The sequence below is a fragment of the Trachemys scripta genome, chromosome 6, assembly GCF_013100865.1.
Source record: "Trachemys scripta elegans isolate TJP31775 chromosome 6, CAS_Tse_1.0, whole genome shotgun sequence".
In the NCBI taxonomy this organism is placed as follows: Eukaryota; Metazoa; Chordata; order Testudines; family Emydidae; genus Trachemys; species Trachemys scripta.
The window spans coordinates 114,883,713-114,902,676 of NC_048303.1; the positions used below are offsets into that span (position 1 = coordinate 114,883,713).

The 18,964-nt window shown below is 46.7% G+C and overlaps 1 protein-coding gene across 4 annotated transcripts in view; it reads right to left on the minus strand.

Moving 5' to 3' along the window:
- Positions 1–3,731: 3,731 nt before the first annotated feature.
- Positions 3,732–18,964, minus strand: part of ECPAS (Ecm29 proteasome adaptor and scaffold) — an 86,407-nt gene continuing 71,174 nt past the window's right edge. For 3 of the 4 annotated variants that reach the window (XM_034773186.1, XM_034773185.1, XM_034773187.1), the window contains 11 exons: positions 18,660–18,751; positions 18,490–18,556; positions 18,007–18,198; positions 15,135–15,343; positions 14,276–14,319; positions 12,939–13,131; positions 12,056–12,197; positions 11,206–11,311; positions 10,931–11,019; positions 7,653–7,724; positions 6,476–6,615 (listed from right to left, as the gene is read on the minus strand). In XM_034773186.1, the coding sequence (XP_034629077.1) occupies positions 6,476–6,615; positions 7,653–7,724; positions 10,931–11,019; positions 11,206–11,311; positions 12,056–12,197; positions 12,939–13,131; positions 14,276–14,319; positions 15,135–15,343; positions 18,007–18,198; positions 18,490–18,556; positions 18,660–18,751 (1,346 nt within the window). Of the gene's footprint in view, positions 6,616–7,652; positions 7,725–10,930; positions 11,020–11,205; positions 11,312–12,055; positions 12,198–12,938; positions 13,132–14,275; positions 14,320–15,134; positions 15,344–18,006; positions 18,199–18,489; positions 18,557–18,659; positions 18,752–18,964 lie in introns of all 4 variants that reach the window. The other variant, XM_034773184.1, reaches the window with a different exon arrangement.

An 18,964-nucleotide genomic window follows, 5' to 3' on the forward strand; every position in this document is an offset into this window, starting at 1 on the left:
CTCCGTCAAAACTTACCTGGAGCTTTGCCAGGGAGGCATAAGACCTACTGGTTTTCTTTTAAGTCCCTTAAAGTTGTTTCTGGAGCTTTCAGCTGTGTGTGTAGATGCTAGATCTGGAAAGGAGATCAGTAGATTTGTTCCCCTGCAGTGGACACATTCTCTTGTTATATCAAAAACAAAACAGCGAAAAACCAGATGCTCCATTGTATCAATCCCAGCGGTGATTCCTTTTAACTGGATATGCTGTCAATATGCAGTGCATCTTCAGCAGGGCAGGACCAAGTTTTGAACTGTTTTTTTTTTTGTTTGTTTTTTGTTTTTTTTTCATTTGCTCTTCCTGAAATCCCAGTCCACCTCTTGTTGGCCACTAATCTGGTTTTCCAATAGTTCCATTTTACTGATCACTGTTTTATTTAGTCAGTGGAGTTTTAGAAATGCATTGTTTTTCCCCACACGAGCTACAATCGAAGTCTGCCTATGAGTTGCTTCCTTGTCATAGCAGCTTTCTAGGCTCATAACAATGTGTCCTAGTTGACTGTCTGGAGCACCTGTGGCCAAAGGGTACTTCCAATGGTAATTTGGCTCTGCTTCTACCAAGTTACTGATGGAGCTTAGTCATCTGGTATTATGATCTGACCATGAGCTGCTCCTCAGAAATAAAATGAGTAGCTCCCAGTTACATGCATGTAGAAAAGGACCCTCACCTGCATCTACTAGGCCTGTTTCCGGCCAGGGCGATGTGCACCAGCTCAGATCTACAGCAGGGGCTGCTTAATTTTTTTTTTTTTTTTTTTTTTTGCATGGTACAAACCATTACTAGCCTCAGCTACCTCATCTCCCTTAAACTAATCCTTCATTTGCCACAATACAGATTTCCCCCACTCGTTTTTGGTGTTCAGTGCAGTGTGGAGGGTAACACGTAAGGCATACAGAGTTCTCACTGAAAGGAATAGGAAAGGAATTGTTTGTAATGCTTAAAAACCTAGAACTAGAAGTTGATTGACATTGAACAAAGTCACCGTCTACTAGCATGGCAAAGGAAGCAGGAGATGTCTCATTGCTTGGATCATTGAAGACAAGAAGCAGCCCCTGGAGCGAGTAAGGAGTAATTCTGCACTAGCTGGCACAGTAAAAAGACCTGTCCTCTTGTTTCTTTGAAAGTTAGAAATCTGAGAACCAGCTACCAAGCAGTGATTTAGGTGCTGTGATACTTCACATTGCAACACCTAACGTTTTAGGTACCTAGGAAAACACAGGAACAATGCTGTGATCCACAAAGCTGAGTTAACGGACAAGGTTCCCTATCCAGTGAACTAGGACAGATAGGTGCCTTAGAATGCAATCCACAAAAGCCAGCAGACTAACCAGGGAGCTGCCAAAGCTAGCTCATGTGAGATGCTGATGACAGTGGTGTGTCCTAAATCCTGCCCTTAAATCAATCCAGCTTGTAGGAAGCTGTCTAGCTCTGTTTAGTGAGCCACAACTGGGAACCCACCACCTAAAATCAGGTAGATGAGGTGATGCTGCTGTTGGCACTTGCTGGAGATATGGGAGACCAGGGTTCAATTCCCCCTTCTCTGCCAGACGGGGAGAAAGTATTTGAAGAGGTGACTCTCACCTTACAGCAGTGTGGGCCAACCACTGAGCTATGGGATGATCTGATGTAGGGCTCCCTCACCCTCTCCTGTGGAAGCAGTTTCATTCTGGCTAACCCATTCTCGGTCCCTTTTTAAGACCGACTGAACTAAATACCACTTCAGTTTGTCATGTTGGTTTCTCAAGCAGGATAGCTCTTTAGAACTTGTCATACACAAATTGTATCTTACAGTAATGAGTGATATAATTACTAAGGCTGTCAAGCAATTAAAAAAATAATTGCAATTCATTGCCCTGTTAAACAGTAATAGAATACAATTTATTCAAATATGTTTTCTACATTTTCAAATATTGATTTCAATTACAAGACAGAATACAAAGTGTTCAGTGCTCACTTTATATTTTGATTACAAGTATTTGTACTGTAAAAAAAACAAGTATTTTCCAATTCATCTCATTCACATACTGTAGTGCCAGCTCTTTATTGTGAAAGTTGAACTTACAAATGTAGAATTATGTACCAAAAAACGTGCATTTAAAAATACAATGTAAAATTTTAGAGCCTGCAAGTCTACTCAGTCCTACTGCTTGTTCAGCTAATCGTTTAGAGTAGGAAAACAAGTTTGTTTACATTTGCAGGAGATCATGCTACCTGCTTCTTGTTTACAATGTCACCTGAAAGTGAGAACAGGCGTTCTCATGGCACTGTTGTAGTTGGCATCACAAGATATTTATGTTCCAGATTCGCTAAAGATTCATATGTCCCTTCATGCTTCAACCACCATTCCAGAAGACATGCGTCCATGCTGATGACGGGTTCTGCTTGATAATGATCCAAAGCAATATGGACTGACGCATGTTCGTTTTCATGATCGGAGTCAGATGCCACCAGCAGAAGGCAGATTTTATTTTTTGGTGGTTTGGGTTCTGCATTGCAGTGTTGCTCTTTTAAGCCTTCTGAAAGCATGCTCCACACCTCATCCCTCTCAGATTTTGGAATGCACTTCAGGTTCTTAAACCTTGAGTTGAGTGTTGTAGCTATCTTTAGAAATCTCACATTGGTACCTGCTTTGTGTTTTGTCAAATCTGCAGTGAAAGTGTTCTTAAAATGCTAAAACAAGAAATGTATGGCAGAATGTGGGTAAAACAGAGCAGGGGATGTACAATTCTCCCCCAAGGAGTTCAGTGAGAAAGTCAATTAATGCTTATTTTTTTAATGAGTGTCATGAGCATGGAACCATGCCCTCTAGAATGGTGGCTGAAGCATGAAGGGGCATACAAATGTTTAGCATGGCTGGCATGTAAATACCTTGCAATGCTGGCTACACAAGTGTCATATGAACGCCTCTTCTCACTTTCAGGTGACATTGTAAATAAGAAGTAGGCAGCATTATCTCTCATAAATGTAAGCAATTCACTGAACAAGAAGTAGGACTGAGTGGACTTGTAGGCTCTGAAGTTTTATATTGTTTTTGAGTGCAGTCATGTAACAAAAAAATCTACACTTGTAAGTTACACTTTCATGATAAAAAGATGGCACCACAGTACTTGTAGCAGGTAAATAAAAGAAATAGTATTTCTTTTATCATTTTTTACAGTGCAAATATTTGTAAGCAAAAATCTACACTGATTTTAATTACAACACCGATGTTGTATATGAAAATGTAGAAAAACATCCAACATTCTACACTGTATTTTTCAGTGAGGGGTTCCTGTGTATTTTGGTAGCTTTGATAAATAGTTCAAAAGGGGAGGGTTTTTTTTTTTTTTAAACATTGCTTATTATGCAACATTCAACATCACAGCCCAGTCCTGCCTTTGCTGACATCTATGCAACCCTACTGACCTCCACAGGCCAGAAATGCAGTCTATTCTAACTGGCAGTAACCCAGCTCGAGGGGCCATGGCTTGGCGCAAAGCCACTATTTGAAATAAAACCATTTTATATTTTTTAGACTTTGGGAGTAGCTGAGAGATGAGACAGCAGCTTGAACTGCTCCTAAGGTGGGAGGGGGGAAGTTACCAGTCATGTATGACTAGTTCATAATATTAATGCCAGCTTTGAATGTTAGAAAGTGCTGGGTAGGTTAAATTTTGACACATTAATAGGGAAAAAATTACCAGTTGCTTCCAAGAACAGGTCATGCACCTTTATTTAATGTTACCTTTTTGGTAAACGGGAGGGTTTTCTTTCAATCAGTCCATTTACATACTTCAACATCCAAGTACAGATCACAATGAATTTGATGGAGACCTTGCAACATTAGAAAACTTTTCTTAATATACATCCATTTAAGCAACAGCTTGCAGGTTAGAATGAGTGCTAGTGTCAGACTTGCACGCCTCACTCTTGGTCTACAAAGCAGCAGCACAAGAAATGCCCATCTTGGGCAAAGTACAGTGTGTTTTACATAGTGCAATCACTTTCAGAGGAAAAACTCTAGGAAGGCCACATCTATTTTTTTTTTCCTGTCAAGTTTACAAATGAAAAGGGGGGTAGAAATCAGACCTTGGTTTAAATTCATATCAACTTCTGTGCAGGTAGGTTCGGTGTATAGGCACATGCTGTAGAAGAATTCTGAATCCATACTTTTAATCATTAAAAACATATTGCTTTATGAGTCAGATTTTAATACACCATCTCCAGCTTCCCAGTAATCCTGGCCACAGTTGTCAATCCAGATACCAGTAGAATTTCTAGAACCTCTTCTTCTATGTACTATAAACCCCTAGCAGAAAAACATTTGTTACGGCAGCTAGCCCAGTTGCTCTAGCTAGGGCTACATAATCTTAGGTACTGCCTCCCAATACGCACATCCCTGCTGAAATCAAGGGCTCAGCGACTGGGAGCGCTTGGTTTCCTGTAACTGTCTGTTGCTTTGAACTATATGAAAAAGAATAAGTCAGACGAACAACAGCGACAGCAAAGCAACACGGGGAATTCTCATTCATACAAAAATGAGCTCCTGTGGAAAGGTTTCAGGGAAGGCAATTTGTTCAAATGGTACCCTCTTATGCAAGTGTTTGCCCAATAAGCTTTTAAAATTTACAAATGTGCTTGGTAATCCAAACAATGTAAACAAACAGCAGCTCCCAGCCACTAAGTCATAGATCAAATGTTTTAGCACCAGCTCTCAGCACCAAGGGATTGCCTAATGTGTGCTAATACAAGATGCATTAGAGCTTGATACAGAAGTGCCATAAAATGAAGAGTCTTACCCCAACATTGGCTGAAATTTTCTGATGAGATGGGTATGGACTGCACTGCCCCTCCCCCTAGGTACAACATCAGACTAGTAAGCTAGTTTAATGCTTTTCCAATGTACGTGAAATAGCACACACCTGAGGGAAAGGTAGGTACTGAATACTCAATCCTGAATATGCCAGCAACACAGAGCAATGATGGTTGGCAAGGTTATTTGATAATCTACTGGGGGAGAGAAAGTCAGAAAGGGACTGGAGGGAGTCTTTAAGAAAACAACAAGTCTTTCTCTGCTGAAATCCATGGCTGTGAGGTTGCCAACGCTCATGATTTTATTCATACTCAGCAAAGCGATGAACTACCCACGCTAAGGTTACAGTAGTCATTTTACATTTCTAAAGCCTGTCGTCACAGCATCCAGGTTTACGCCTTTTGTCTAAAAAAGAGGGGGGATAGGGGAGCGTGGCCATTTAATCAAATAGAATTTTTACTCCATGTTAATGCAGATATGGTCTTTCTTATTAAGTGCAAATTAAAAGTATTTTCTAGAAACCAGTGTGAGCTGGCGACTGATAGATGATATCCATTATTCAGTTTGTTACAAACATTGAGAAGTCTAAATTGTTACCGCTTTCCAAAGCAAGAACAGAGTTACAAACATGAAAAAAAGACTACTACTATAAAAATTTCCATCATGGCAAACTGAACACTCTGGAAAAACATTTTCTAGAAAAAGTTGGGGGGGGGGGGGTGTCATTTTTTGCTGCAGTTAAGGAGTGTCATGCAAAACAACTTGGAGAAGAGCAGTGTTCCCCACCTGTCATTTCTTACAGATCCAAACCACCTCAGCCCCAGGCAGCTCATTAAAGTGCTCTTTCAGGTGCATACTTTTGGAGAAAATCATTGTTGTTTAAAATGTGGGAGGCACGGATCCATTAGCTGTGAAGGGGGCATGGATTTGCTAAATCCACTCAAGTCAGAGACGGAGGAAATAAGTCAACAATATTCTGCCTTTCATATTTCACAAACACTGGGAGTGTGTGCCAGGGAGGACCAGACTGGGCTAGCAGTGAGCTGGGAGTTCTGGGATGAAATCTTGCCCCCAGTGAAGTCAATGGGAATTCTGCCATTGATTTAAACGGAGGCAGGATTTCAACCCTCGTTAATATAAATATTAGTTGCCCCCGATCTCCTGGAGAGACTTAAAGAATCACTAGTTGGGCACCAAGTATTAAACCGCCACAGGCAAGGTTCAGTGAAATGAAAACAAGCATTTAAACTTTCCAGAGCTGTTGGTTCTTCAGCCACCTTCAACAATTCTTTACGGGGCATTTGGGATCTAGGGTAAATTAAGTTACATCCTTTGCCTATTTTAAGAATCAGATGCTTCTTGCCCTTAATACTTCTTTTAGATCACACACCTATAAGTCTTTTAGGGCGATCTTTAGAGGTATTTACTGATACAACTATTTTTTCCACAACTTCAAAGTTGTTTACTAACCAGCTGCTTAAAACAGTAAAAATACAGTTAATGGGGAACAGAATTTAAGGCATTTTTTATTTTGGCCAAGGAATGATGCATGCTACAGATTAAATCTTCATTTCCCCACTTGGTTTTCGGATCACACTGCACTTGTTTTTGTTTTACATGGCACTTTGCTGTTGGTGTTTTACAATTTAGTCAAGGTTTTCAAGTGTTTTCTTCAATAAAGATGCTTTCTCTTGCAGCTCAGGTCTGCTGTCCAATACCATGGTAGTAAGTGAGCCAATGAGGAGCGCTCTGCTTTCCAGTGGCAGGCTGTCCCATTGTTTAGACTCTGCGTGGATAAAAAGAGATAAACAGCTGCATTTTCAAATGAATACCAGAATGATGCAAAGTAACTAGGCCCCCGGACATCATGAAACAGGCACTGCTTCGAGTTCTACGCTTGATCCAAATCGCTATTCAGGGAGGAGATCCTGCAGGATTATCAACCATGTGGAGAAATTCAGCCGGCCTTACACAGATGCAAGTCCCACGGACTGGCACAGGAGATGTGCCCACCAAGGCCTGGCTAAATGTGCTTCACAGTGCTCAGCATGAGGGAAAGAGGGGTTTGGGGGCATTTCTTTCTCACTTCATGATTGCGCCAAGTGAATCATGGAGCAACCAGAAAAGCAGCAGGAAAAAGGACTTTACACAGCCCTCTTCCACTAAAGGAGACGCACGGAGCTAGAGCAGGAACCTAAAGGCTCACAGGAGAAAGTTCACTAAATAAAGAGCAACTGCAGCCACGTAGGACACTTGAAGGAACACACCTGTTTAGGCCTTAAAGGGGATGGAACCCCAAACTGAGGGGCTAAATTCAGCACAGGTGTTACAAGAAGAGAAGCACTTCCTGCATCAGCAAAACCTCCTCCAGCCCTCCAGGGGGCAGGCAGCATTTCCACCAATGCCAGCCATGGAGCAGCATAGAAGGGCCAGAGCACAATGCAGAATCTGGCACCGTGAGTCTGAGACAGAGCTGGAGAATGAACCTCGATATCCTGCCTCCCAGCAATGTGCTGTCTCCACCTAACTCTCCTGAAGGGTTCTCACGCCAAAGGGGGCAGACCTTGTATTCCCGACCTTAGATTCATCCACAGCTTCTCCACGCCTAACTCAGAATTTCTCCCTCCCACTTTTCCCGCCTCCACCCCATGTCAGTGCTGCGCTGTCCTGCCAGGTGCGAAGGGCTACATGCAGCTGGTCAACGTTGCTCCTAAATCACCCAGCAGAGTAAATGCAGAGCAACAGAAGGCATCGTCTCTCCGCCCTTCCAGGCCTCGGGGCCACACGCTGAGCTGGAGTCTCAAAGCAAACAAAGAACCTCACCTTTAAGTCTGGTAAGCAGCAGTTCTATCACAGACAGCGCTTCTGTTCTGATGGAGGTGTAGCTCCTATTTTCTATGGAGAAAGAATGCATTCCAACTTTCAAAGCGGAGTATACATCAGTGGCACAAATACAGCTTTAGCCATTTCTTTCCACAAAGTACTTAAGCTTTTGTAGCTCCAAACACTTCTGTCCATCATATGGCCAGCTCAGAAACCCCCCCGGACAGTCAGGTGTATTAGCAGTATGGAGTCTGCAAATACACAGACTCCCCCACCATGTTAGAAAAGCATCATGCATTGCCTTCTGGTACAGGATCCACAATGCAACCCTTCCATGGGTTAAAGAGGAATTGGAGGCTAACAAAGCTGGTGAAATTGCAGTACAGTCATATTCCTACATCGGAGCCCTTGAGAAAACGCTTTATGTAGAGGAATCGCCTTTCAATCAACTTGTGGCTTGGCAATGCTTAAAATAATCATCCAGGTATTTCCTAAACAAATAGGATATTAGGTTATGTTATATGGGCTTTTACCCAAAGCATGCAGCCAAAGTCACCAGAGACCAAGTTGTTTTCCTGTGACCATAACTTGCACAAAAGTTTCCACGGTCCTCAGCCCCTGGGGTGATATCCTTATCCCACTGGCCCCTTTAAGCCACATAAAAGGATGGAAGTGGCATAAAGGGGCCCTAAGAGCCCTATATCTGCCCAGGGGACAATTCCCCCAACACGGGAACTGCCGACAGCCTTAGGGCTCCTTCCTTGGCCATGGGGTAGGGTGCAGGAGGGGCATGTTTGGAGCATAGCAGGACTGGGAGGGCACAAACATGGCCTCTCTTGAGAGTCTGTGGTGCACCTTTTATCTCTGGTTTCTTTTTGCAGCCCATCATCTCCCACCATCCTGAGAGGTCTGGAGTGGGGCTGCTTCCCTTCACCCCACAGGTCCCGGAAGCGCCTCACAGCTGGGATGCAGCATGTGCTGGTCATGCCCCCTCCTCCCACTTGCTGCCAGATCTCCTGCCTCTGCAGCCGCAAAGTGACAGTTCATTTACTCCCGTCCCTTTATTGTTTATTGCCCTTTTCAGGCAGTAGTGAGCCTTTTCTCCTTCCTTCTTCCTGGGTGAGGGTCTGTGCAGCTCCAGCCCCTGGAGCCTCCACTGCAACGCCTTCCTGCTGAGCCCCTTTGCCCCCTTACTGGCCTGGCACAAACGCCAGGCTAGACCCGAATTGTGCTCTGCACGTGACAGAGCCTTCCCAAGATCAGCAGAGGGCGAATTATGGCCAGCCTCCTCCCAGGCAGCCAACCCTAGCGCCCGCCTGGGAGTGAGGCTCTGAGTCAGACAGGCATGTTGGGACCCCTCCCCACAACTCCACCCAGAAAAGCCTGACCAGGAGACCTCGGGCAGAACAGGCTCTAAGGAGGACTTCATCCAGACGACCCAGGGGTACATCTGGGAATGGGCCTTGAGCACCCTCAGGGTTATATCCAGCCCCCCCCCAGTTTGAGTCAGAGAACCGTGATAATGAGATCCCGTCTCCTGCTCAAGAAGCATGGGATCCTGAAGGAGCACACTGCCAGGGAGAAACTTCTCCGGGCTCTGCACAAAGCAAGTCACGTCTGGTCACTGTCTCCAGCAAAGCTCGCCAAAAAAGTCCACAACGAATAAAAAGGGGGAGGAAAAAAGAACAAAATATTCCAGAAGAGAGACATCCTCTGAGTCAGACTCCTCCCCCTCTGCCGAGGAAGGAAAGCTTTAGGTCTCCAACCCCATGCAAGACTTGGAAAAAAATGCAACAATTTTTTTTCCCCTGAGAAGTTTGAGGCCATGTGCAAAAAGGTTGTGGCCACAGTCCAGATCGAACCTGAGAAGGCTCCTGAGGGTAAGCCTCAAAGCAAATACCTTCCCTCCAAATCCTCCCCCGAGGCAGCAAGTCCCCTGCGCTCCTCCTTCAAAGACATAATCAGGGACAAGTCTGACACAGGTTAAACGTATCAGCAATCAAGACTTCCGGTTCTATTAACTGCAAGAACCAGAGAATGCTCTCGCTGAAGCCCAGGGCCACAATAACCTCCCTAGCTAGGGAAATGGTTATTCCTTAAGACCTAACGGACAGGAGAGTGGAAGCCATGATTTTTAGTGCTTGATTTTTAAGCTTAACTTCGTAACTTTGCTAGACATGAAAAATCCCAGACTGAATAGACACAGTGGATTTATGGCTTATTACAACAATCTCTAACTCACTAACCTACCCCACCCCCAGCTTCCTCCTCGCCCCCTTACGACTGGTGAACTATGTTAATGGGCCACTTTTCCTCGAATGGTCCCTTGAAATATGTATTAACTCCTTATGCTAAATAATCCGTTGCGCCTTGTATTTAGCTGTGACATTTCCCAGACCCGAAAAAGAGCGCTGTGTAAGCTCAAAAGTTTGTCTCTCTCCAACAGAAGTTGGTCCAATAAAAGATATTACCTCACCCACCATGTCTCTCTAATATCTGGGACCAAGGTGGCTACAACAACACTGCATATGAGTTTTTATACAGCTCTGAAATGACTCATCTGATGGCAAGCAGCAAGAGGAGGCATGGCCAGCGCACGCTGCATTGCAGCTCTGAACTGCCTCCAGGAACCGCAGAGTGCAGGGGAGCAACCCAGATATATTAGAATGATGGGAGATGCTGCCAGCAGAAAGGAAATTCTTGGGTAAGAAATTTTCCATCCTAGACAATGATCATGGATATACAGGGCCAAAATAGTCTCTGGTGTAACTCCACTGACTTTGAGGGAACTACACCAGAGATAAAGATGGGATATTGTTTCAGGTGTGAACTTGGCCTAGCTATAAAAAGTCTGAATGAAGAGACTGGGAAAATTATGTTTCATTCAGTTCTCCAATCCTACGTGACTCATCTTCTGCAAGGAGGACACTTAAAAAAGGTGAAGTTATGGATATGTAGAAAGTACAGGAGCCCACACAGCAATCTACCACCTCCAAAATCAAGGTATTTACTATTGGAGAGGAAGAGGTGTTCCTGCTCTAGAACAGTAAGACACTTCTGGTCAAAGCCATCACGGGCAATAGTCGTCAGCAGCCATTCCAAGGGAGGGAGCTTAAAGGGAACTCAAAGTTACGGGCTCTAACGTTACAGATTACACTTCAGTGAACATGTCCCGAGAAAGAGAGAGAGATTCAAATATATCCACCAGCCAGCTCCCAGAAGACAAGCATTTACACGAGCTGTTCATCACCAGCCGCCTGCTGGGAAAATACATTTACCTAAAGAGTGTGTGATAGACGAGCAGGTTTCCAACAGGATTTCTGTCAAAGCCCCAGGGTCTGAGTGCACCTCTTCAAAAAGCATTAACCTAGCAAATGTAAAAGCAGTGTGAGACTCGTGCCGAAGGAAACAAGCCACTCTACGGATCTGCTTGGCTTACTCTGAGGAATCATTACAGCCAACATAACAGCGCATTTGTCACAATTTCATGAAAAGGATTGAAATGCCTGAGTGAAGGCAGGAAATAAAAGTGAAGCACAAGCAGGAAAATTACCCTTGAAAATAGGCGTTCATGGCCTGTAGCACTCCAAGCTGCACTTTCCACGTACTGAGTTTCAGACGCTCACACATTAATTTGCACAGCTCTTGCCAATAGCAGCCTGAAAACAACAAATTAGGGTGTCGTTACATTAATAAGGGGAAGGAAGATGTGAACGTTCCCTACTTCACACAAATATCGCTGTCTATGTTCATGCTCCAAATTAGATCTGGCTTCAGTCACTGCAAGGAGATCAAAACATCCTCCTCCCACACAGGGCCCTGAAACCCTGGTTAATCCTGATGGGGCAACACTTCCATACATGGGGGCCAAATCACAGGCAACTAAATCCACATTCTGTCATCTCAATAAAAAGGGGCCTGATCATTCAGAGGTGCTGAGCCCCTGAAATTCCTATTGACATTAGTGGAAACAGTGGGTGCTCAGCACCTGGGAAAACCAGGCCACTTATTTAGGGGTCTTGCTTCAGGCACCCCCAGTTAGAAAACATTGGCCTACATGTCCCATCACATCACTCTTCGCCTTCGAAACAGCTTGGGGCATGGCATTTAGTGCACTTGTAAGGACTCTTCAGGGGTGAGCCTGGGGAAAGACAGGATATGCAGTGTATGTTTGTTGGAGTGCAAAAGACAGCATCTTCCCCAGTTACTGTAAATTACTGCCAAGATGGCATATCCAGCAGATTGCACCAACTGACCCCGCTGCTCAAGCAAATGGCTCTTGAAAGCCCTGGACATTCCTCCGTATCCCTTAACATGCTTTCTGGTGGAGTCCCTTTTTTAAGCAAACGCTCTTTGATCCACACTCTGCCAGCTTTGCTCATTATTTGTCTGATCCAACTTACGCTGTGTCTCCAGATTCCTAGGCCAGGCCTTGCCCAAACTCTCAAAGGCACAGAGCAGAGATTCCATTTGAAGCTCCTTTTCTTTTTCATTCTCGTCATCATCATTCTTTGGTGAACCAGCTCCTATGCTCTCATGAGAATTCTGGAGAGGTACCAGGAATGGGGGGGAAAGACAGGACATTACGCTTTGCTAACAACCAGCCTCTGTATCTAGTCATCATATAATACACACACACACACACACACACACACACACACAGTTAGAGAACCTCAATTCATTGAAGTTCTGTTGCCATCAGGAAAAGCTACAGAAATGTTATTAATTTCTATGCTGTCTTTCATCCAGAAGGACCCCAAAGCGCTTTAACAACACAGGGCCGAGTTTTCAGAGGTGCAGCACACTTGTAGTTCCCATTGGCTTCAGCCCAAGTCACACTCTTCAAGATTCAGATGGGGGGCTGGACCCGGTAGACATCACATTGCACAACGGTGGGTTTGGAGGAGAAATGCTATGAAAACCCTGTGGTTTGAGACAGTGTCATGGGATCTTTCATTTCCACCAGAGCAGCCAGGGACTTGGGTTTTAATGTCTTTCTGGAGAAGCACCGCATGCCGGAAACCACATGGAACTCTGGTTTAGCTTCACGGAAAAGGTGAGGGGCTAAGACTAGACAAACAAACAAAAAAGTGGGGATTGGGAAAAACCTTGTGAGATTACAAGTGGGAGACGTTCATACTTGTACTGGACCAGTCTGAATGGGGAGAGCTTTTCAAAGCATCAGCTCTGAGGAGAAAAAAACCCATGAACAAGACTTCACCCAGGCAGGCCTACCACCACCAGCTGGTTTTCAAAAAAAAGTAAATCAAAAAGCTGATGCGTCACCTTCTTTATCATCGGAAAGATGATGTCCGCCAGCTCTTGGAAACGGTCTTCCTTTGTCGCCTTCAGCACGTCTGCCGTACATCGGAGCGCTACCATCTTGTACTTGAGGTTCTCTTTGCGACACTCTTTCAGGACAGCCTGGACAACATCATTGACGCTGGGCTGATTGGGCACAGACTTCTGCAACTCTGCACTGAAACACCAGAAGTACATGGAAGGTCAAACACAAGTTACACCCCCACGAGGCTGTTAGTTAAGTAAGCAGCTCCGACACCTTGAACCCAGGACGTCTCACAATTACTGCCACAATTCAGACTTTCCATCCTTTTTATTTTAATATAGGTTAAATAAAATGTGTTATTACACACACACACACACACACACACACACACACAGGTGTCAGTGAAGAGCTCAGAGCCGGACTGGGCCCTTTTCTAGGCCTGGTATGGCTGGTTCAAAGTGCTCTAGACAAGATCTTCTGGCCATCCCCCAAAATATCCAGTAATTTGCAAGGAGAAGATGCAGCCCTTGGAGCTGCGTCCTAATGGCACTCTCCTCTGGAAAGTTTTTCTCGGAAGAAGGAGGGGTTCCTTGTCATTTGGTGGAGTCTGGGGCATTCGCAAATGGGAAAAATGCTATTCAGGAGAACAAATCTCTAAGAACAAAAGTTAACCCATTAGCTCCAGAGTGTGCGAATCTCCACCAGAGGCAAGGAATTCCTTCTCCCAGCATTAACCAGCGTACATACACGCACCCTCCGTTCTAAGGGCAACGTTTCACTCTTTGTGGCTCCATTCGTTCTCCCTTCCTTCCCTGTAAGTACATTTCTGAACCTGAGCTCTTCCTCAGTCTTGCAGTAACTGTTATTCCCTCTTCCTTTCTTCTTCCTCACATTTTCCCCACTTCCTGTGTTCTTCCCCTACCTCCTCTCACACACTTTCAACACAACCCCCCCATCACTTCCTCCTCTGTCCCTCATCCTCTCTCTCAATCCCATCCCTCTGGCTTTCCCACTCCCATAGTCCACTCGCCCATCCATTCACCATCTTCACCATCCCACTCCTCCCATCCTGTCCCTACATCCACTGAGCAGCTCTGCTGCCAACTCTGGCTTCTGCCCCACAGCCCCCAGCCTCAGATCAGCAGGGAGAGGAGAAAAAGCGTCTATGTCCCAGGGGGAGATTAGGGAGGCAACAGTTCCTATGACCTCCTACTCCTCCCTGGAAAGAGCAGGTGGCAATGAATTCTCCCTCAGCACAGGAAAAGGCAGTGGCCATGCATAAATAGGCACAGGGAACCCATTTGATTAAACAATGTTTCCCTATAGGGACAGTTACCTGCATGCAGAAACGACGCTGGCGATAGCTTTCAGCAGCTCCTCCTGTGAGCATTAAAACAAAAAAGTGAGACGTGTTCATGAGAACAACTTCACCGCGAGACAGTGCTTTCCTCCTGCAGTTGTCACTGGTATCCCTAACTCTGTGGCTCAGGCAGATGCTGCAGAAGCATCCAAATGCCACTCACCTCTACAAGGGGCACATTCTTTCCATCACTCCACGGTAAACTGCACTGTTTTAATCTCATCCTCTCCCATCACTCATTCTTCCCGTGGTAAACTAGCTCACTAGATGCCTACATTCCAAAAACACGACCCGGACGGGTTCTCACTCACACTGTCCTGCTGCATAGCTGGGCCTCAACGTGTCTAAACGTGCGCTGCCAGAGGGATAGAAAGTAGTCTGAAGAACCAGATTCTCATTTACATTAAGGTTTTTGAGTTTTTTTAAACTCCACAGTATGCTACTTGGTGCACTTATTTCCATTACCGGCTGGGCATAGCCAGAGTTTCCCCATTTCCACCACCTTTAGTTACTGTGGTTCCATGCCTTGTCGTTTAAAAACATGCACACAAAAACATGTCATTTAAAAACTCGCTCTAAATCGAATAGGAACAAAGCAGTTTGGGTATCTGAGCCACTGAACAGCTGCATGTCTGGGCCAGACCACCTCAGTGCCCCTCTTTGTGTATCAGGAACACACAGGTCAGGAAGAGTCCATCAACCAAAGCAAGATACATTTGGAATCCCACTCCCTGCAGGAACGGGAATGTTTATGGCTCTCTATGTTCTGTTTCTGGGCTAAGGGACTGAACACCTGAGCCTCTCTCAAGCCACTTGGCCCCAATTGTTTCTTTACCTTTCCTGCCCACGTTCTTCCAGACAGACCTTGCAACAATGCACCAACCACCATTCCCAGATGGGGTGGTACCAGGGAACCAGTTTGTTTGGCAATAGAGGCCATGGCAGCCGCTCCCTGGGCTTTCATCTTCCAAGACTGGGACTGCAGAGCCTTCTGGGTAATGGCGATCAACTCCTGCATATACAATCTAATGCCACCGTAAGTGCCTGTGTATCAAACACAAAGAAAAGCTGTAATTGTATGACATCAAAGGAACAAAAAGCTGATCCTCAAGCAGTAAAAGGATTCTTCTCTTCTGGCTGTGAGCTGAGTCACCAGATAACCTCCAGGTGACTCATCGTGTGGCCAAACAACAGTCATTCCAGCTCCTCCTCATCGAAACGGTTTTGTTTGCTAGATCCTTCAGAGCTGATTTAAGAGGGTCTTCAATACACAATTGAACAGGTGAGCCAATCTCCATCCCTTGATCTCGTGGGGATTAGGGTATTTCTCTTGTCGATTTCCAGGGAAATTTTATTTTTCTTAAAAAACCACATCCCTTGCTAATTTGATGGCAGCAGCTCCTCAGGTCCTGGGGAAGAGGTCTGCAACAGTAACCTACTGACTGGCTGGGAATTTTGAAACCAGGTCACTAAACAGCAAAGAAAGAGCTAGCATGTCACTCGCAAAGGGGCAAATTACACAGCTGCATCTTCCTTCATCCCAGGACATAAAGGTGTTGAAATTGGTATCTAGAGCCCTCCTATTGGGGAGCACCCACTCTCTGGAGTTAATACTATGAGCACCACCTAGTGGATCCCAAATCAAACGAGATCTTCAATTTCCATCAGGCTAGCCCAGGCCCTGGGCCATCAGCCTTAATACCCCTCCCCACGTCAGCACCTGCAGAGAGAGCAAACTTCATTCCATAAAGCTTTTGAATGCTGGGCCGAGATTAAAAAAGAAAAGTAGATATCCCCCATTGCAATAGTATCCAGCACCTCGCGGGGGGTAAGGGGCACTCCAGCTGGGAGTGTGGGCTCTAGGGTGGGGCTGGGGATGAGGGGCTCAGGGCTGGGACACAGGATGGGGATGGGGGGCATGAGAGCTCTGGCTGGGGGTGCAGGCTGTGGGGTGGGGCCAGGGATGAGGAATGTGGGGTGCAGGAGGGTGCTCTGGTGCGGAGAGAGGACTTCCTCCTGGGAGGGGGAGGGGAAGGGGAAGGGGAAGGGGAAGGGGAGAGAGGCACTTCTCCCCAGTCCTGGCAGGTTCGGGCCGCCCTGCCGGGATCAGGCCGCCCCGCTCAACTGATCAGTGCCGAGGTGTTGGAGACATGAAGGGTTGGTCTCAGGGCGCATGCCAACACAGGTCTGTACCAGGTCACCAGTGAGCCGCGCCTTGAATCCCCCTGTCGGTGCCCAGGGTCCGGAGACGGAAGAGGGGTTCTTTGAACCTGTCTCCCTACTTCCAAGGCATGACAGCTCCATGTGGGTGAGTGCTGGCGGGACGTCCCCCACGATGGGGAACGGTGCCACTGAGGTGGGGACACGCGGAACGGTCCCAAGGCGGGTTTACCCTTGGGCTTGGGTATCACTGCCTGCAGTGCCTCGGGTGTCGACGGGACTTCGAGTTGACAGAGGCCCTCGTCAACATCCGGTGTGGCAGGCATGGTACGGGGCAGGGGCGGCTCTATGTGTTTTGCCACCCCAAGCACAGCAGTCAGGAGGCTTTCGGCGGCGCGCCTGCGGGTGGTCCGCTGGTCACGCCGATTCGGTGGCATGCCTGCGGGAGGTCCGCAGGTGCCGCACCTTCGGCGTCCCTGCCGCAGAATTGCCACTGAATCCGCAGGACCAGCAGACCTCCCACAGGCATGCCACCAAAGGCAGCCTAACTGCCGCCCTCACAGGGACCGGCAGGACGCGCCCCGCGGCTTGCCGCCCCAGGCACACGCTTGCTGCGCTGGTGCCTGGAGCCGCCCCTGGTACAGGATGGGCTAGACCACTCGACTTGAGCTGGGGCTCGACTCCCTGACGGAGGTGTTGAGCTGCCCAGCATGGGTCTTGGCTCTCCTCCAGCCCTCTCTTTATGGGAAGTGAGAGATCTTCCCCTCACGGTCCTCTTGGGCTTGTTGGCTGGAGCCGGGGAGGGGGATTGGTGCCGGCTTGTAGAAGGTGCCAGCAGGGCATTCCGCACCGATGCTGCAGTGCTCGGGGCCGAGTCGGCCCTCTGCTCTGGTGCCGGGGTCAGCACCGATTCCCTCAGGAGCGCCCTGGGATGGATGTGTCTCTCCTTTTTTTGTTTGGGGTTTAAATGATTTAGAGATGTGACACTTGTCGCTTGTGTGTCTTTTGCCTAGACACCTTAAACAACTATCATGCGGGTCGCTGATGGGCACAGGCCACTTACAATGATCGCATGGCTGAAAGCCTGGGGACCAGGGCATGCCCAGTCTCTAGGCTGAGTCCCGTCTGGAACCAACTAACTGGAACACACACTAAGGGTAACTATATACAACTATTTTACAGGAAAAAAAGTTTGTGAGACACACTGAACGAAGTGAAAAGCTAGCCAAAGCAGCAGACGTTCCAGCACCATCACTGGAGGCACGAAGGAACGGAGGATGGGGGGGAGCTGGCAGCACCCTTTATGTGCATGTGTGTGCCACTCCAGGGGGCGCCAGAGTGGGTCCACTATGGATACCACTGAGGGAAAAACTTCCAGCACCGGTGCATGTGGCGAACACACACATCTACTATGGAATGGACGTGAGCAAGCACTCCAAGAAGAATTAAAGGTTAAATTTTTCGCAAACTTTGAGGATGATGTTTCCTCTAGATTCTCAGCAGCCCCAGCAATAAGCAAGCATCTACTGATCTCCAGATCAACTTACCAGGTACATTTTCCTGCCACACTTCGGTCCACAGATTAGAATCATCTTTCTCTCCTTTCTCTTCATCTGGGACCTCGTGCATGCCCAGAAATGCCAGAGGCAAGACCTGTTTGGCATGGTTCTTCAACACGTCCGGGCTGTAGCGCCCGATGGCATGAACAGTTAAAGCACAGCCTATCCTATAGACCGGTTCTGAAGGACAAGGGGAGAAAACAATTACACAGTTTGGTCATTTGGAGCCAGTGACTTGTCTCCCTTGCTGGTGAGAATCCAGAGTCACTCCGCGGAAGCAGGGGAGGGAGTCACACGGGTGTATAGGAGAGGAGTAGCACTGTGTGTTTTCCATTAATGTACACATTAGTGCTCTGCATGAATGGGGATGAAAATACTAGAACATGCCTTCCCCAGCATCTCCCCCCGCCACCCCAGGAGCTGGTTCCCTGCCTCATACAGTAAGCCTGAAATCCACCAAAAACCACATACCTTCCTTCTCCATGTACCAGCTGTTGAGCTTCTGCAGTAGTTTCTCAGTGCTACTATCCCGGGAGGTCTTTAAAAAAAGTCAGAGAGAGATTCAAATCATTTAAATACACGTAACCATCCCCCTCCCAAAAAAACAATATCATAAACACAATTAAAAGACACCAGCTCACCCGAACTAGATGCCCCATAGCAAATGCAAAAGACTTCTGCACCACGCTGTTGCGATCAGTCAGCCCACTGAGTAAAGCACTCATGAGTTTGCCTGTTTGAAAAGAGACAGGATTGATTCTGGTAACGCAAACTTGGACTTGGACCGCTATGGGTTACAGCGCCTGAATTTTATTACATCATTTCTGTTTCCGCACCAGTCGCTTTCTTTAGTTTGTTAATTATGCATGAAAGTGTCCTTTAACAGGATGATAAAACTTCATCTGGCCCCATGTACACACGCAAAACCGAAACCTGTTAGAATAGC